The sequence below is a fragment of the Xiphophorus hellerii genome, chromosome 8, assembly GCF_003331165.1.
Source record: "Xiphophorus hellerii strain 12219 chromosome 8, Xiphophorus_hellerii-4.1, whole genome shotgun sequence".
NCBI classification, from domain to species: Eukaryota; Metazoa; Chordata; class Actinopteri; order Cyprinodontiformes; family Poeciliidae; genus Xiphophorus; species Xiphophorus hellerii.
In genome coordinates, this window is record NC_045679.1 from 22988842 (window position 1) to 23007812 (window position 18971).

The window sequence follows — 18971 nt, forward strand, 5'->3', positions numbered from 1 at the left end:
AACATGTTATTTTTTTGTAAATGCAATGACCACCTTAATAAAAAATTTTGACACAAGCATGGAACAAGCAGAAAATGGTGCAAATAGTAGAGAAAAGCTGGCTAGCCATCACTAATTGTGATGTTAGCCACTGAATGAGTACATCAACTACATAAACGTGACCAAACATAGCAACATCGTGCATATACATATATATATATATATATATATATATATATATATCTATTCACAATGCTGGCAGGAAAATTTAGTCTTCTCATAACTTCCGCTGGAGTTTTTCCGGGCACGAAAAACGATTGTCTCACGTGATCTCGTGTGATTTCCCGTGATCTCACTCGTCGTCTTCAGCACAAGATCAGTCTGACTATAATGAATCATGTTATCTCAACATGATTACATTTCATAAACGTTAAGTTGTTGAATTTCTTGTTTATCCAACATGACTGTATCATGTTTTTGTTTGAAACATAAAACTATTGAGTTAAAAGTACATGATATTCTTTTGTTAATGTAATAACCCCCAAAGTTAATTTTTTTGAGTGCATGTTCTCACTGGAAAGTAAAATTTTTTCTTTCCAAGATAAGAAAAGTTAAATACATGGTGTGCATTTGAATCTGTACCCAGCTTTAATATATACAGTATATATACATATATATACGCTTCTTTGATGAGTCCAAAGAAGCGTACCACCCAGACTGTTGCATGCCCTGAGTGAAGCATGCAACAGTCTGAGAGGTGTTTCAGTTTCATTGTCCAACCCCTGTATATATATATATATATATATATATATATATATATATATATATATATATATATATATATATATATATACGTATATACATATACTGTATATCTTTTTGATTTTTATTGCTACCTCTTCCGCATTGTTTAATTATCTTTTGAGAGATTTTCTAGCAGAATAAAACAACAACTCTTGGATAAATTCAATGCATCTAAATTTAGCAGGGATGTGAATAATTTTGTGCCTGGCTTTAGAGAGGAAAGAAATAAAATCATCATCAAAGCTTCCCGTGTTCAAAGGAAAACATGTTTGAGCCGACTGAGATGCTTACTGTAATGAATTCATATGCAAAATGTATTGGTGGTAATTATAGGGAGTTGACTCGCATCACTCCCTGGCACAATGTGCCATGATGCACGGCTTTGTTAAAGCGCTTTTGTTTGCCGGTTTTTCTCCTTTACTGTGTGCAAAATCAGGCAGACAGTTAGTGAATGTATATCTGAGATTTTAATTTCATTCACACAGGAAAAATCCTGAAGATAGCCTGTTTATCCTCCCACTTCTGATATTCATAACAGAGTTACAGTGTAAATGTTCTTACTATGGATTTCCATCAGATTTTGTTTGAGACTTCCGCTGCTACGTTACCTGGGTTTTGTAGGTTATGCAGCAATATTCTCTAGTAATAACACAGACGCCTCTCTTTAAATGATGATATACTGTAGTTTCTAATCAGCTTCGTTTGTCAGATTAAAAGTACTTTTGGAAAATAACAGCCTATGAACGAGTATTAAACATACTTTTAATTAAGCTTTCATATCTGTATTAAAAGATTTTTTTTATTGGTGTGACATAATATTGTAATCTTCTAAGAAATTAAATTTTTTTCATTCGCTGTCGTAAAAAAAACCCAAACAATCTTAATTAGCTGAAACGTGTGCTTGAAAACATCAGTTTGTGAAAAGTTTTTCAATGTGTTTTGTAAAGTTTGTGATTCACTGAGGTGCATCTGCATACATCCACATTCTGCAGTAAGTACAAAAAAACAAAAGACTAAGTAAGGATATTCTTACTTTTAACCAAATTAAATCTTTGTTTCCTCAAAGCCAAATGTTAGGTGTTATGTAATGGCTATCTAAGTGATTGTTATTGATTATACTCTTTAAAGCTGCCAGTGACCATGAAGCAATCACCCTTACAACCAACAAAATATATGCTAGAAAAGTTTTGTTTTTATGGGAAAAAAAAAGAAAAGAAAAAAAAAAACATTTCTAAACATTGCATGACACACAATCATAACATCGACCTTTTACACAACCTTAGAAACGAGTTTCATCAGCTTGCATCATTGGGCTGGATTTTCAGGACTGACAGCTGGAGCTGATGATTGGTGACATTCAGCAAACCGTTGGGAAATTTAAACGTTGGGAACCCTTAAAATGCATGTCTGTCTCCGTATGTCTGCACTTTTTGTCACGTTTCTCATTGTTTTTATGGAAAACGGTCACGTTAACCGACATTTATTAGTTCAAATGAAACGGCCCAATCAAATCCGTGTGATTAAACACCGTGTCGCGTTTCTTATCTTATATTTGCTGGAGATGTACAGTGAAAAATAAAATTCTCATTGCCTTCATCACAGGGATAAGATTTTGCCATTTCAAATTGCTCAGTGCTAGCATGTAGCAAGCCTTCTAATTTAGTAAAGTAACATGCTTCTGGTCATGTTTTCACAACATTTTCACAACATCCTGGAAATAATAATAATAAGAAGAAAAATGTAAAGGATTTCTAATTTTTCAATGTATCAATAGATATTTTGATTATTTGCATTTAATTTTAAATAGCTTTCTTTGCTTTTGTAAAGATCCTTAAAAAAACATGTCTGTTATCTTTTCATTCTACATTTCTATTAAAATCCTGTACAGCAGCAGGACAGGGTTTCTGCATTTTATTTTTTTTTACATTTTAAAATTCAAAATTTGAGAGATGTTAGCCCTCTCCATCCAATTTTAATGTATGAATAAAACTTCAATCTAAATCTAAGGCATATATTTTGACTATGGTTGTGTTTTAAACACAAGAATGACAGACTGCAAGAATGGATGGATGGGTGGCTGAAAGGTGGATTTGTGGAAGAATACAACTTTTACATAATTTAATATGGAACAAAGAATGAAACTAAAACGTTTTTTTTAGTACTTTTCTTCTTTTTTTAAGTAGACCTGAAAAAACTGCTAAAAGTCGCAGACTTTCCAAATGTGTCACGCCACTACTTAAGGTTGAAATGATCAAATACTGAAGGTGCTCTGGTCATTTGTTAAGGCTACATCTCTCTTGTGGATTAAATAGCTTATAAAAGCTTTAATCACTGTAAATGTACAAAGCAATTTCTTTTCATGTTACTATAAATTCACAACTTCTGCTTTCGCTGCTATGGCAATGTTTGTTTTTTTCTAAACTGTTGGCATTCATCAAAATTTCCACACTTCATACAAATCCAGCTGTCAGTTTCCTCTCCAGCCAGTTCCTACAGAATCAGCGCTGAAGGCCTTTTGACATGTTAATTAATCGTTCTATTTTCCGTGGTAACATTAGCCGGCCTGTCGTAAACCTCACTCCGATCTGAATTTTCATTATCAAGTGTTCTCCCGAGCTTGAAGCAGGCTGATCGGGTCAGGTGTCACCTCCTACTGATAATCCTCACCTCTACAGCTCCTCATACGTCCCCTCATGCTTTACCTATTTTCAACTATTTTCAAGTACAATCTGTTTAATAAACCTTGTCTCTTGAATAAAGGGAGCGAGGAAGCGTCCTGCAGAAGCTCGTGTTTTGTCAAAGCTTCCTTTTTCTGATTCTAGCTGCGTTCTCAGAACTCAGTTGGACGCCGTGTACGACGGCATCAAACGTCTGCACTGGCGTTTCCAGAGATGTCTTTTTGCACCCATTTGCCCCGGTGGATGGATCAGCACAGACTGAAGAGGGAAGGAACTGATCCGGATCCAAAAGCAAAAACCGTCAGATTTCCCCATCACCTGTTTGCCTACTAACTCGACGCCAGAGATGCAGACGTCTGAGGCGGTTAGGACGGCCAGCCCTCTGTCCGCTGTTGGTAGTGTTTCTGAGATCACATGAAGAGCTCTGAAGATCTAACTCTCTAAGCCCTTACTTGCACCACAAAACACGTCTTTTCCCCTCCTGCCCACCGCCACCACCACCACCACGAATGCATCCCGTCTCCTCTGTCATTTATAAGTGCTACAGCAGTGTCTGTCTGGCAGCAGCGCTGAGCAGATGCACAGGATCTCACCTAGGGATGAAAGCGCTGCAGATTTCCAGCTCTGAACGAGGGGGATTCCTGTGAAATGGATTTAAACCATCTGTGAGGACAGAAGGAAAGACAGAGAGAGAGAAAAAAACATAAAATAAAATACTCCTTCCTTTAAGGTAAGACTATTGAATTTATTTATTTTTTTCTTTTTTTGAAACTTTGTGTGCTGGTGTATGTAGTTTGTTTCAGAAATGTCAAAGATAATTATAGGCAAAATGGACAGGACATTTTTTTTTACCCTCTTTGAATTTATTTAATTTTTTTTGTGTGTTTTTCTACGGTATTTTAGGAATGTGATTCATTGCTAGTAATGAAACTACAAAAACAACAAATCAGACAAGTAATGTATGACTGACAACCGTTATTTGTGCAGAATTTGAATCATGCAGTAAGATCGGCTTTGATTCGCCCCCCCACCATCCCTCACAGATTTCTTCTGTTTGTACCTTTGATCGCACGGAAATGTCTCAGCCGATCAAACGCATTTTATCATCACATGAACATAACCTGAGGAAACACGTGATGCAATTTTCAAATGATTTCATTGAAAGCAATCCAAACCATCCAGACCAAATTGCTCCCTTCGCCTAATAGCCGCTAGTCGCAGCCTTGGCATCAAAAACTATCATCAAGTGTTTACAGTAACTGGTAATGAGCCTTTTGCTTTGCTGTGGGGAAGATTTTTAATTTTTTTATTTTTGCCTGCTCCTCTTTGCATAATTGGCACAATTCAGTCTCATTGGAGAGAGAAATGTATTGGAAAACTTTGTCAAAATTCCACTAATGTTGAAAACCCCTCCACAATTTCGCAATTGCAATGTTTCAGTTAAATAGCAAATGTAATTAAAATCTAGGGTTAGTAAGTTTGTTCACTGAAAAACTCGCCGCACTGTCGTCCTCCATCTACTTCCTGTGGTCTTTGTCTTTTTTCCTCCCCCAGTGGTAAGATCTGATTGTTGATTACATGACATCTGGTGTGAAATAAAAAGTATTCTCATTGCAGTTTTTCGTATTACAGTAACTGTAATACAGTCAAAAATACTCCTCATCCTACCACAAAAAAATGTTTTATTGAAAAATGTTTCTTTTTCCGAAATTGCCATTTTTAGCAATAGCATTTTGCTTGTAACATGAAGCAAAATTTCTTTCTGTAATTCCATTTTGCGCAATGAAAGCACAGCTTCTAGCACGCCCACTCCAAAACAAACACCTCATGTCTGTTGAGCAATTCAGAGGTCAACTTGTTGCCGTGGATGGTATTGCTGTCTAGCCTGAGTGCTCTTGGGCTTAAGGGCACAAACGTATGTGTGGACATTCTCCTTCAGGGTTTGATGGTTGAGAGCAGCACTTGTGGCTCCGTCGTCCAGGTTCCTGAAACGTTAAATGACAACAACGTGTTCTTCCATATGATGTCATTGTTTTACGCCGGATGTCACAGGATGTACGCCTTCAAAAAAGTGGAACATTTTGTCAAATGTGAGTCAGGCCTTTGAGGATTTTTGTTCAGAATGCGGTTTTCCATTGGAAATGTCCAACAGATGCCATTTTTGCTTTATCTTTTTCTTCTTGTTATATTACAAAGACTGACCGTGGCCAAGTGAGTTTTGCAGCACGTTTCATGTTTTCTCCACTTGTGGAAATGGCTTTTCACGTGGCTCACAGGATTCCTAGAGTCTTAGAAACGACAGGTGGATGTCAGTAACTTTTTCTCATCTCTTCTTGCTCTTCATAACTGATATCTGAGATATTTATTTAGCCAATGTCCTGTTGTCAGGCAGGTTACATTTTAACCATCCTATTAAAAAAAAAGATCACTAATTAAAACATTTGACTAATATATTCAGTGATAAATCATTCAGAGCCAAACAAGCCCGCCATTTGTTCTGTTAATACAAAACAGCACAGTTTACTCAGGAAGTGATGCAGTCTTACCAAAAACCTGCCACCTCAGAGGCAGAGCTACAAAAATAAATTAATGAAAAGTTCGGATACAGACGAATAAGATGATTACATTTTAGCCATCACCTCTTAAGAACATTGGAAAGGGGACATCATTGTAGTTTCTTCTTCAAAAGATAAGATTCAGGCTAGAATTAATAACTGATTCTGTTATAAATTGGGGGCACTTAGCTGAAATGTAGTTATTTTTGCATGCAACAACTCAAAAACAATGCACAATGTTGCATAAAGAAATTGCGTTGCAATAAATGGCAGTAATTCCAGCAGAGAGACAAAACCGGCTGTGAAATTAGGAGCAGAGAAGACATTTTGTAGGATGCAGGAGTGGGAGGCGAGACAAAAAGGTGAGGGCTGATTGTCTTCGGTAATACCTGTGGTTTTAGGTGTACTTATGTCTGAAGTAGAATAAAATAACTGAATCAACAGGTACGAATCGGTCAAAGGACGCAGCGTAGCCGTTATTGAATTTTCAGGAGGCTTCATTGTTTCACACTTAACAATTGATTCCACCTGCTAGTCCACGGGATTGTTCTCTCGCCGTGAATGTCACAGTGCCCTGTCTTTCCCAGGGACGTTTTCATTCAGAAAACATGCGCTACACCAAAGACATAACAGATCATCCATCCAATGGGTAGCACAGAGCTACCTCCCCCAGTTTCTGTGGCTCTTTTCACACCCCAGGTACTGCAATGACAGAGAACCCGGCCTATAACACCACCTTGGAGGACCTGATCCTTTCCAGTGCTCCAGTGTTGCAGAACAAGCCTTGGCCTCAGCAGAACATCACCTATGTGGATTTCTACCTTCACAAACCCGGCGTGGCTGTGGTCTTCACCGTTTCCTACCTGCTCATCTTTGCGGTGTGCATGGTCGGTAACGGGGTGGTGTGCTTCATCGTGCTGCGCAGCAGGAACATGCGCACCGTCACCAATCTGTTTATCCTCAACCTGGCCATCAGTGACCTCCTGGTGGGCATCTTCTGCATGCCAACCACACTTCTGGACAACATTATAACAGGTAATCGAGTAATATTCAGTTTTCCAGTGGGAATCTACTCTAAAGCGATTTCTAGTTCTTTCCAAAAGTCTTCCTACCTTTTTCACAGAGCAGATGGGAAAGCAAACAGAGTTATTGTAGAGAAAAACATGTTAGAGGCTGCAAAACTCTTGAATGTTTACAATGGCCTAGTCAAAGTGCAGACCTAAATCAAATTCAGAATTTGTGGGAAAGCTTGAAATTGGCTGTTTATGTGCTTAACTTGTTTTTAAAGATTTAGCAAAAAACCTCAGTGTCTAGATACGCAAACCTGTTAGAGAGGGAGATGGGCGGATCGACTCAAAATAGTGATAATACAGATATCATATCAATATCGGGTTGATACTAGCACGGTAAAATAGATACTTTAGTTTCAGATTCTCTTTTGAAATGTGATTTTATTTTTGTATTGTGGTTTCTTGGCTCTACCTCAGAACAGATTTTGTTTTGATTTGCTCTTAAATCATAATTTTTTGCAATTTATTTAGGAAAAAATGTGCTCAAATTATGTTGATATTGTTTCAAAGTACTTTGTAGACACCAAAAACTTTGTCCAAATTTTATTGTAAGTTTGAACAAAATAGTTCAAAGGAAAATTGACTAAAAACACCTAAAAGTCAGAAGTTTGACGATACATCAAACTTAAGTAAAAGGTATTTGTATCGGTATCGACATTGGCGATACCTGTCCCTGTATTTACTTTATTTACTCAGATTGATACCAAAAAATCCAGTATCACACACCTCTGGCGAGAGATATTCCCAAAACGCTGGCAGCTAAATGAAAACATGAGCTAAATGTTAAAATGTCTTTTTGAGGCATGCTGCTATGATGGATATTTCTGTTTCTGCAGGATGGCCTTTCGGTAGCATTGTGTGTAAACTGAGTGGGATGGTTCAAGGAATATCTGTGTCGGCATCTGTATTCACCCTCGTTGCCATCGCTGTTGACAGGTATTTCACTTCAACATGTGTGTTTGGTTCTGGAAAATTCTTGTCTGAGGCTTTTTATTTTTTATATGTCTTCTTTCATCAGGTTCCGCTGCATTGTCTACCCTTTCAAGCAGAAACTGACCATCGCCACCTCAAAGCTAATTATTGTCATCATTTGGGCCCTGGCTGTATTCATCATGTGCCCGTCGGGGGTCATGCTCCAGGTCACGAAGGAGCAGACAGTACGGATAGTCCTCGGTCCCAACAGCGACACTCGTCCGTTCTACTGGTGCCGGGAGAACTGGCCTAGTCAGGAAATGAGGAAGGTCTACACCACGGTTCTCTTCGCCAACATCTACCTCGCCCCGCTAAGTCTGATTGTCATCATGTACGCGCGCATTGGCTTCACCCTCTTTAAGACCACCCTACCTCCAGCTAGGGGCAGTGGGAGCGCCCCACTGGAGGTCAGCGGCAACAACAAACTGAGCGTGGACGGGCGTCAGACGATCACTCGGAAGAAGAAGCGGGTGATAATGATGCTCCTGGTCGTGGCTTTGCTTTTCATTGTATCCTGGCTGCCTCTCTGGACCCTCATGATGCTGAGCGACTACGCCAGCTTGACGGAGCACCAGTACCGCGTCATTAACATCTACGTGTACCCTTTCGCTCACTGGCTGGCCTTCTTCAACAGCAGCATCAACCCCATCATCTACGGCTTCTTCAACGAGAACTTCCGCAAAGGCTTCCAGGCAGCCTTTAAGTTCCAGCTGTGTTCCGCCGACGTCCTGCGCCAAAGGACCCTCTCCCACCGGATCAGAGGGAACGCCGTGCTCCCAGTCCACCCGACGGTGCCGAGCAGACCGGCGTCCAGAGCCGGGTCGCTGTTCGTGGGGAATGGAACGTGTCAGGAGGGAAACGACGTCAGAGAGCAAGATCTGATCATGGAGGATTTGGAAAAAGTTTCACAGATTTAGAAAGACTGAGGTGGTGCGTGGCCTAAGGATGTTTCGTAAAGATCTACAACCTAAAAATCCATAAACCCAACTTACGCTCCTTCCATGTTTGCTGTTAATGAATGTAACCCAACGTCATGTTAAATAAAGTTTGCTTCGACTGTTATTGTGACACATTGTTCACATCGGACACACAAAAAAACATCCTAGAAATAACGTGCCAATCCGTTAACACCAAGGGAACGTTTAGTGCTGTGGGATGCCATTTGCAAAGTTGCACTGTAAAAAAGTAAAAAGTAGTGGGTGTTCATGTTTCAAAGTCACATTTTCTCTATGATTATCCTACATTTATAAATGTCAAAGTACCAAAATAAGTATTTAGCTTCTTAACTAAATTTATTTTTGCTAAAATAAATTTACTAAATAAAAAGTATTGGTACCGGTATCAAGCTAAGTCAAATATTTAGCTTGTGAGTTGAACATTAAGTTTATATCTAATATTTATAAATGTGTGAACAATATGGTGAAAATGTTGACTTTGGAAAATGAAAACCCACATTTGGTTCTCTATGACTGGCTAAATAAACCAAGTAATTTGTCATGATCCATGTTCTGTCCTGTCCATGCTGTGCGTTAACACTCATTCAGTTCACCTGCCTCGCCTGCTGATTGCTTACCTGTTCCACCTGGTCCCTGCCCTACTTAAACTCCCCTCAGCCTCTGCCTCCTTGCCAGATTATCGACAGCCACGAGCCAGTAGAGATCCAGCGTTTCCTTAAAAGCCTTCAGTGTTTCTTCGACCCTTTTCTGTCCACGGATTGACCCCCCCCTGCCAAGCCCTTCACGGATCCCAACTGTTCTGGATTTCTGGACCCTGACCCAAGCTTTGCCTCACGACCATCGACTATTGCCTGCCCCTCAAGCTAAGTTTGCTCTCTCCGCTCTCCTGTGTATGACCTCTGCTGGATTATCGTCTTGGTCTCTTCCTGGGTTCTCTGCTCCACCCGTCCATTGCACTACAGGTCAGTTAAGCTGAACATTTCTAAGTTACCCCTCCATCAGTGCATCACCAGCCTTTTCTCCTCTCTTCTCAGTGCTTGTTGGATGACCACATCCTGAGCCGCACCAGTATCAGAAAATTTAATTAAACTTTTTTTCCTTTGCAACTCCTGTGTGTGGTTGAATTTCCGGGTCCCCACCCAGTGTCCTTACAGTAATTACTTTAAATTTTTTACTCTGTAACTTTACAAACGGCACCACATATTGTACCTGCTTCAAAAGCTAGCTATTAAAATGATTTGTGTACAATGTCTTTTTCTTCTATTTGGAAATGTGATTGTTTGTTTGTGACTGGAGGCCATGAGCTCTAAAATTTCATAAAAGCCAACTGGTCCAGTTGAGCATCAGAACCTCAACCAGTTTGGTAAATAGTCAAACTCGGGAGAATTAGATTTAATAACAGTCTCCCGAATCGTCGTGTTCTCCAGTACTAAATAAACCAATCTCATAAATACGTAAAGAAAAGATAAACAATAATATTTTTAGTCTGCAAAACAAGAGCCAGGTATTTTTGAGCTTCATTGTAACCCGTCAGAAATTATTAGGCGTCCAACAAACCAACGCATAAAGAGCTGTTGAAGTGCCACAACAATTTTACCACTTGGGGGGGGGGGGGAATGCCTTGGTGAACAATTCCAGGTTTTTGTTCTCCCAATACTCATCTAAACCCATTTTTGTTGGTTGCCATAGTGATGCCGTCAGGAGCATCGCTACCTAAAGCCGTCTGCATTTCAAATTCCCGATGTTCTGAGTTCAGAAACAGATGTTTTGTTTGTGGCGCCTGCCGGAACACTGACTCCTCTGCTAACAACAGAGTAGCATCATTTCTGATGACACCCTTCACATTTTCCTCTGTTCCTATTGTTTGGTCGCCTATGCCAACCAAATCTGTGCTCCGAGAGGGAGACATTTTGCACCTTCATTTAAGAGCAATCAGTTAAATTATCTTTAACGGTCAAAGACTCAATCAGTGGAGGCAAAGTGCAAGTTTAAATCCTGGAGAAGCAAAATCCAATAAAATTAAATGTGGAATTTGGGTACAATTTTGAATATTTACATCTGCATTATTTGTCAAAAATACTTGAGTTAAGAGCAAGGGTGCATATTACATAAAGGACAAAATAGATTATCCAAAGTGCCAGAACACAAATAAGACCTTGAAATATTGACCTGCTGATGATATGATGGCATAATTTGCTGATTTTTATTCTACTTAGGAATATTTGCATCCATATGAACAGTTTATATGAATCACGATAAGAAAAAAGTACTAGCAGTGGATAACCAATGGACTGAAATACAAGAGATTACTATATTGTGTGAAGCCATAAAAATGTAGAGCTCAAATAATTTCTAATGAAAAACTAATATTTAGATTTATGTCTTTTTTTTTTTTTTTTTTTACAAATTCCTGTGATTTTCGGGAGATATTTATTTATTTTTTCTAAATCAAGTTGTTTCTCAGAAGTGCGCTGAACATCTTGTCCCCTTGTCCCCTTGAACGTTTTCTCATACTTGTGGAAGAATGAACACCCACGTCCTTGGGCGCAGTAGCAGAAAAAGAAATATGGGATTAAACAGCAGAGCAGGATGCTTAACAGAGCTGAAGTGCAACATACTGTGATGGGAATTTGTCAACCTGGTCTAATCAAAGTACCTGCTCCTGTGCCCTGAGGCAGTGCAGTTGGCACTGGGTTGACGGATATGAAATCCAGCTGCAGGTTGAGTGGGAAAATGTGTACCTGCTCCTCAAAAGACACAAGCAGGTTTAAATGCCTATAACTCTGCCACTGGAAAGATTTATTCATGATCATCCGAGGGACGTGATGGTGAGAAGCTGATGTAATGTAACCTTATGTGTGACAAGGTTGAACAAGTTTATGAGAGGAGAGTGCTTGGAAACCTACATTGAACCAAAGTTAGTTTTTTTTTACAGCACCCGCCACATTTATTTCAGTGTTTTCCTATTTTCCCGCAGTGCCATCTTCCTACACTTAAAAAAGTCAAATGTATCTTCACATATAAATGTAAATTAAATGTTTTAGTTTACTTTTTGCATTGATAAGAATGTGAAGAAAAGTTTAATTAGCAGTACACGACTTTGTGTTTCCCTCAGGTATAAATTTAATGCGACACAGTGGCCCATTGTTTTTAACCCGTGTTCAAATTGGACGGACAAAAGAACATTAAGTTAATTTATAGCAGATTTATTTTCATAAGTCTAATAAAGCTTTACAATCCCATATAAAAAAATAAATTGGTGTCTAAAATAAAACGATTCCCATCATGCCTTGTCTTGACGACGCTCACCATGCCAAATTAAAATGTTTCATGTCTTACATTCAGTGGAGATTCTGTGATTGTGTAATATTATCTATTTCTACGGTATTAAATGTTTGAGTTCATTTATTATTAGTAGACAAGTACAGTACTTGAGTTTGTTTCATATGTTTCATTTTGAATCTACAGTGTTAGCGGTTTGCCACAATGAACATTTGTACAATTTATTATTTGCGCCAGTTATGCTGCAAACGGCTTTTGGGTCTGAAAGAAAACACTGTCACTACAGTGTGATAGAGCACAGTGTAGTGTCTATCTACAGTGTAGTGATGGAGTGCTACATGCATATAAATGATTCATTTAAAGGTTAATTCTTCTTTCCCATCTTTGCCCAGACCCCCTTAAATCTTACCACACTAACAATTTTTCTAAAATGTAAATCTGACAGTGTGACCTCTGCTGAAACTCAGCTCAGTCCTGACATCTTTGTTCTTATTTTTAAGATATATATTGATTATATTTGTTGTTTTGGTCTATTAGTGTTTGTAAAATCTGCCTTGCTTGTGGTCCTTGTTTGCTCAGCACCTTTTAATTTCAATTTGTTATTTAAAAAAATAAAGACAAATACCTGCCAATCACAAGATGCGCCCGTCTGTTATTATTTTGAAGTTATTGAGGCTACATAGAGAAAGAAAAGGACATGGGAGAGAAATGTTTTTGGGTTTTTTTTCTTAATAATTAGAGTTTGTTCAGTTGGATCTGTTGACATCTATCTCCTGGTGCACAGTCACTTCATGTGCAGAAAATGTTTTGGAACAACTGATTAAAATTTCACGTGCAAGGCCTCATCATGGCCCCAAAACAGATAAGCCTTTGGGTCACGGAGGCTGATTTTTGAGTTGGCTATAGATCCATTGGGTTTTTCTGTCTGCCACGGTGGATTCCCTTCGGACGTGCATATTGTTTGACAATCTTTTTTCTCCTGTATATAACTTTATCAGACTGAGAAGTCAAAACGCTCCTGTCAACACTGTGGGCTATTTCTGCTCTTCCGGAGCAATTTGTGGGCGTGTGCATGAATTGCGTTGGATAGTGATTGCACTGTACGTGTGTGTGCATTTTTTTTTTTAATGATATGCAGAATATTTCACTGTGAGATTTGTTTCTATGCCCTCCTCAGTTCTGTCATGCTCTGTTCTCAAGTGCCTTGTCTCAAGAGGCGTGATTAAGAAAATGAATCAGCGTCTGAGGAAAGTTTCTCTATCTACACTGTAAAAAAAAAAAAAAAAAAAAAAAATTATGATACCAGCAGCTACATATAAACGTATAAATACGGTAAAATTCTGACATTTATACTGTACACAAATTTTATCATATTTATTCAGATTTACTGTCATTTTCTGCCAGTATTTTACAGTAAATTACAGATTTTTTTTTCTTTTTTTTCCCACAATGTTTCTAAACCAGAATGAAACAGTAGTGAAACCACATGGTTGAGGTACCTGAAGCGACGCAATCTGTGAGCAAAAGCATATATAATTATAATAATTAATTATAAATAATTTATCTTTAAATCTAGATTTAATTCCTCTGCTCTCCTTTTGTTGTTTTCAATGAAACGCTCCAGGGCATGTTTACTTTTTTCTCACTTTATATTAACTAAAACCAATAGTGGACTTTAAAGCAATAAACTTATTTTGTGTCAGTTCCAGGAAAAGTCTGGTATAACCAAACTCATAAAATTGCATGGAGAGATAAAAAAAAGAAATAAGGATGAAACACTATGAAGTCCATACATTTTTTTTTTCTCAGAGAATTAAATTGACATTCATTTTGATGTAGTTAATTTATTACATCAAAATTAGTTTTGACATCAATTAACTGGAGGCTCAACGACAGATTTAGTATTTGGTGCGAAAGTCCTTCATGACATGTTAAATAATACAATATCTCCTGTTCGACACGCAGCCCATAAAAAACGTTACTCACAAGCTAACAGACTAAATGCTGTCAAAAACCTAAGTATAATTTTACTCCTCTGAGCAACAATAAGTTTAATTATATCCCCCCCCCAAACATTTTTTTTTAATCTTATTTGCAATTTGTCTAGAAGTGCAAGAATCTTTTTGTGTACTTCTTTGTTATTGGTAGCATCTAAAATGTTGTAATAACATTAAAAGAATGAAGTCACTGAAAGAAGCACCTCCCACAACATACAGGAAAATTAAAGCCTTGAGTTTATATATGTATAAAAAGAGAATCCGCTTGCCGCACCTTAGCTGTTTTTCAAATCACACATAAAAATCTGTCGAAATTTTCCAACAACGCTGCATGAAACACATCTGTCTCAGCGGTGAAGATTCATGCAGATGAAGTGCTCCGCGGGAGGGTAATAAGCCCGAAACGTGTCAAAGACACAACGGTGGGAAAGAAGAGAGGACTTGAACAATCTACAGCAGCTTTCCAAGCAATTCTGGCCATCTTATCTAAGAGCTGTGGAAAACAGGTGAGACTGGCAGCTGGGAAGTGAGTCATTAAATCCGAAATGAATTCAGTCGTACGCTTACTAAGAGTGGGTCAGAGAAGTTGCACCTGATGCCTCAATCAGCACTCTGAAGGAGTTTTCATTTATTTTTTTTTACCTTGTGACATTTTCCTCATATTCCTTAGATCAACATCTAACGTAAATGATGTTTCTTTTTAAATGAGGGAAGAGAAAAGTATGTCATACGTCTATATTTGTTCTCTAAAAGTACATTTTCTGCCTGTGCTTGGTATCTTTCAATGTTATTATCTAAGTTGTCATGAGAACATCTTTACATACAGCACCAATCGAGAGACATATAAAGTCAGTTCTAATCAAAATGGAGCAAAGACAAAACAAACAGCGTCAGCAGCAACTGAGTTATTAACTTTTACATTCTGATCATTATTCCTGGAAGTGTTCTGGCAAGGCTGAAACTTTATTTGATTCTGTCAAACTAACCGTACACCTAGCAGAAGACAAGCCACATTGTGTTTTTTGTTTTTTTTTCATGCTCTGCACATTGTGTACAAATGAATTTGTCAGCGCTCTGCCATGAAAACTCGATGTAGCTTCGACAGAGACAAACATATCTGACAAATCAAGTGTGTTTTTCTGGAACAACTGACAGGGTTTCACAAAGGACACCGACATGACATAAAAAACAAAAAACAAAAAAAATCTAAAGCAATCACAAAGTGCCGTGTCGGGGATTTAAAAGTGACACTCATCAAACTGTCTTGCCTCAACACCGACAAGGGGCAGAAATATAATCAAGTCATATTACAGGTGATTACAAAGTTCCCCTGTGAATAAAGAGCCACGCTATCTTTGTGGTGGATTTCCAGTGGGGAAAGAGGAAATGGATTGTCTCCACAGCAGATTAAAGTCACCTTAAGGACCTGCTAAGCTACAGAAACCATTTTGTGCTTCCTACCTTCAGCAAAACCTTTCTCTGTGCTTTTCCATTAGCCTGAACGTGTCATTTCATGTGTGGTGTTCATTAAGGATACATACATGTATGTGCCATTATGTTTCCCAGAGCCATTTGCTGTGCAACCGAATGGCCTTTTAGCTCCTCCGCTACTTGGACACAATTAATCTCTGAAGTTCTCTGGCAGACTTTTTTACTTCTAACAATAATTTATACATTAAATTAAAGAATCACATCTTAGATGGCGCCTTGAATGGATTTGTTTACATTTTACTCTCATTCCACCGAAAAAAAGAGAGAAAAGGATTTATTTTTAGTCTCAGCTAATAAAATTAGATTTTTTTTTTTTTTGCAGAATAGATTAACAGTAATTAAGGTAAAAAATAATATACTTGGCAAGTCTCCCTTTTTGGCCGGGAAACTACCATTTTTAACCCCCCTTTCCAGCTGAGCTACCATACTAGTATGTTCCCGTAAATATCCCAGGTATGAAAGAATAACAACAAAACTATAATGAATTAAAAACAAAAACTATCCCAATCTAAAACTATTGCATAGCTGTTTTGAATCACAATATCTTGTGAAGGCTAATTGCTTTAAGTAAGCGATCTGAAGCTAAGCTGTTGGATGTGACATGAGGTTCAGTACCTACAAAATTATATATTAATACCGCAAATACAGTATATTCCAGATATGGAAAATTTACACAAACAGAAATAAAGTTACTTCATTTCATGATACACCATGAAAGGGTTCTGTATGAACTGATATGGTATTGGTATTTGGAATGTCTGAGTGGCTCCAGTTATAGGGTGGCCTGACCTATTATTTGTTTCATTTTACTAATACATGTTTTTAACCAATGAGGGAACTTGTAGACTAAGTATAGGGCATTGATGTTTCATAGCCAGACAATCATAATAAAAAGCTTACAGTTTATACAAAAAAAGTCCACTTTTGTAAATATATTGTATGAGTTGAGTTAAGGTCTCTTTTGCACATTCAATAAGGAAACAGAGACATTTATTGGAATTGAGTAGAGTACAATAGAATAGAATAGAATAGAATAGAATAGAATAGTGGTCCAAAACCTTTTCATTACCGCGGACCGGTCAAGACTTGGGAATTTTGCTGCGGCCCGGGGGGGCAACAGATCTTGCATGTTGGTGTTCCCGCTAAAGCCTCCTAAACATTTGATCATGTCTGTGTTTTCAAATTGCAGTTTATCCACATCAAACTTCTTTCATGTCTATTTTTTTTTATTTTTTTTTTACTGTTTTACACACCAACCACCTGACTGCCAATATCCTGAGAATGTTACAGCTAAATTGCTCCAAACAGATGATTTAGATAGCCAATGGTCTATTGGAAGCATGGTGGTCTGAAAGACGGCTCCAGTGCTACAGATGGGCTGAGTAAAATGGCACAAGAAGTTTTGAGTTCATTTCTATTTTGGCGTGGCCAAAGAGATGTGGAATTAATAAAAATTTTTGCGGTGATGCATTTAGGAAATATATTAGATGACATTTTTGATTATCTTCATTCTTAGGAAGGATTAGTTGACATGTAATTGAGTTCTGAGCAAACCAAGATATTTTACTATAAAATATGCTGACTGTTGTTAAAGCAGCATTTTTTTTTTCCAGTTTGTGTTTTAAATTACTCACATTTCTGATACAATAAAAGTAAAAGTGATGGAGACTGCATGAGCAGGAAGGACTTGTTTTGATTGCGGAGACCAGTTTTCTATCCAGCTTGCACACGAGCCAGTAGAGAGCTCCCATGGCAGCTCTCTAACATCAGTTATGATTGGATCCATTTTGCATCACAAATTCAGAAAAATTGAGAGTCTTCAGATGATGTGATGGTGAAGGCGGTGGTGTTGGGGGACGCAGAGAGGCTGCAGCACAAAGTCACATGGACATTTTTTGAGATATGATTGCAAAAGTGAAGCACATGAGAAAAAAAAAAATGGTACAACTTAAGCATCAGTTATGTATGTGTTGGTGTGGCAGAGCAGATCTCATGGTTTAGATATTCTGCATAACCTGCATTAAGAGTGTCATTTTATTTAAATGTTGTCTGCAGGTTAACGCAAAGAGGCTTTGTACGTATGCAAGTGTGACAGTTCTCTAACAGATCTCTTGCACCACCTATCGGAGAACTTGTGAAAATGCAGCTATCAGATACAAATTCATCAAACTGGGCAATAAGTTGCTTTTAGGTTGCAGTGTTGAAATACTTGAAGCTATTATCAGGCAATAGATTGAACTGACGAGACAGTTATGTTTATTATGCTTGATATTTTTCTTGTTTTTTAATAAAAAAAAAGCTTGTAGCACACTTAAAAGTAATACCATAATAAGCATCTCTAAACATTTGCCACTGCATATTTAGGCATTCACTTTTGGTTAAGCAATTCCACAGAATCAATTTTCTTTTACGCATACCATCTTTTAAGCATATATTGCCCCGATTTCTACCAGCATAAGCTGACCTCACTAAATTGACATAAAGCCGGAACTTATATTAGTCCGAAATTTGCAGAATCACTCTATTTTTGCCTTTATAAAATAACACACACAAAAAATGAAATCCCTAGTTGAGGAAAATGTTTGCTGTCTCAAATCAAAGCAACTCTGGCAAAATACAGATGGTTTTTTTTCTGGTACTACCTATTAGTGTTACAATGGTGCAAGCAGTTGTAAACATACAATTTATGCTTTATGTGATGTGAAACATAAATGGTGAACAGAAGCAGCAGAAAGTCTCACTTTTCCCACAATCTTTTACATCTTAAGTACAGAAATTTTGCTGTCAAAACATTATTCTGTCATTCAAACTTTTAATCCATCTACAGTTGGATTCCTAACAGCAACAATATGTAGTTTGGCCCTAAAAACTCATTTCAAGTAAGTGAAAATACTGATAATGTTACTCAGGAACTGAAAAAAAGCCAAAGTTACCGATGCTAAATATTACGAGTAAACATGTTCGATAAGAACAGTCCTCTCTCAAGTTTAGCTACCAGTTTTTCCATTGACCAAGTGTTTTTCAAAACCAAGACTCGTAATCACTCCTTCTTAATTTCAAGTATCTCACTCACTTTTCCTGCGTAGCAAATTTTTTGGGAAAATAAAAGTGCTCACTTCACTGTATCCTCTTTCAAAATATATTTTTACTGGAAAAGTCTTTTTTTGTTGTTGCTTAGATTCAGATT

At 37.8% G+C, this 18971-nt stretch overlaps 1 protein-coding gene across 2 annotated transcripts; it reads left to right on the top strand.

Annotated features, from left to right (window-relative positions):
• The first annotated feature begins 3623 nt into the window (after nucleotides 1-3623).
• On the top strand, nucleotides 3624-9120 carry LOC116723799 (neuropeptide FF receptor 2-like). Of its 2 annotated transcripts, XM_032568948.1 has the most exons (4): nucleotides 3624-4191; nucleotides 6716-7051; nucleotides 7923-8022; nucleotides 8105-9120. In XM_032568948.1, the coding sequence occupies exons 2-4, from the start codon at nucleotides 6724-6726 to the stop codon at nucleotides 8973-8975; spliced, it is 1299 nt and encodes a 432-aa protein (XP_032424839.1). In that variant the 5' UTR covers nucleotides 3624-4191; nucleotides 6716-6723; the 3' UTR covers nucleotides 8976-9120. The 2 variants fall into 2 exon arrangements, with proteins under 2 accessions (XP_032424839.1, XP_032424840.1); XM_032568949.1 differs by lacking the exon at nucleotides 3624-4191 and having other exon boundaries at nucleotides 4831-7051.
• The last annotated feature ends 9851 nt before the right edge of the window (nucleotides 9121-18971 follow it).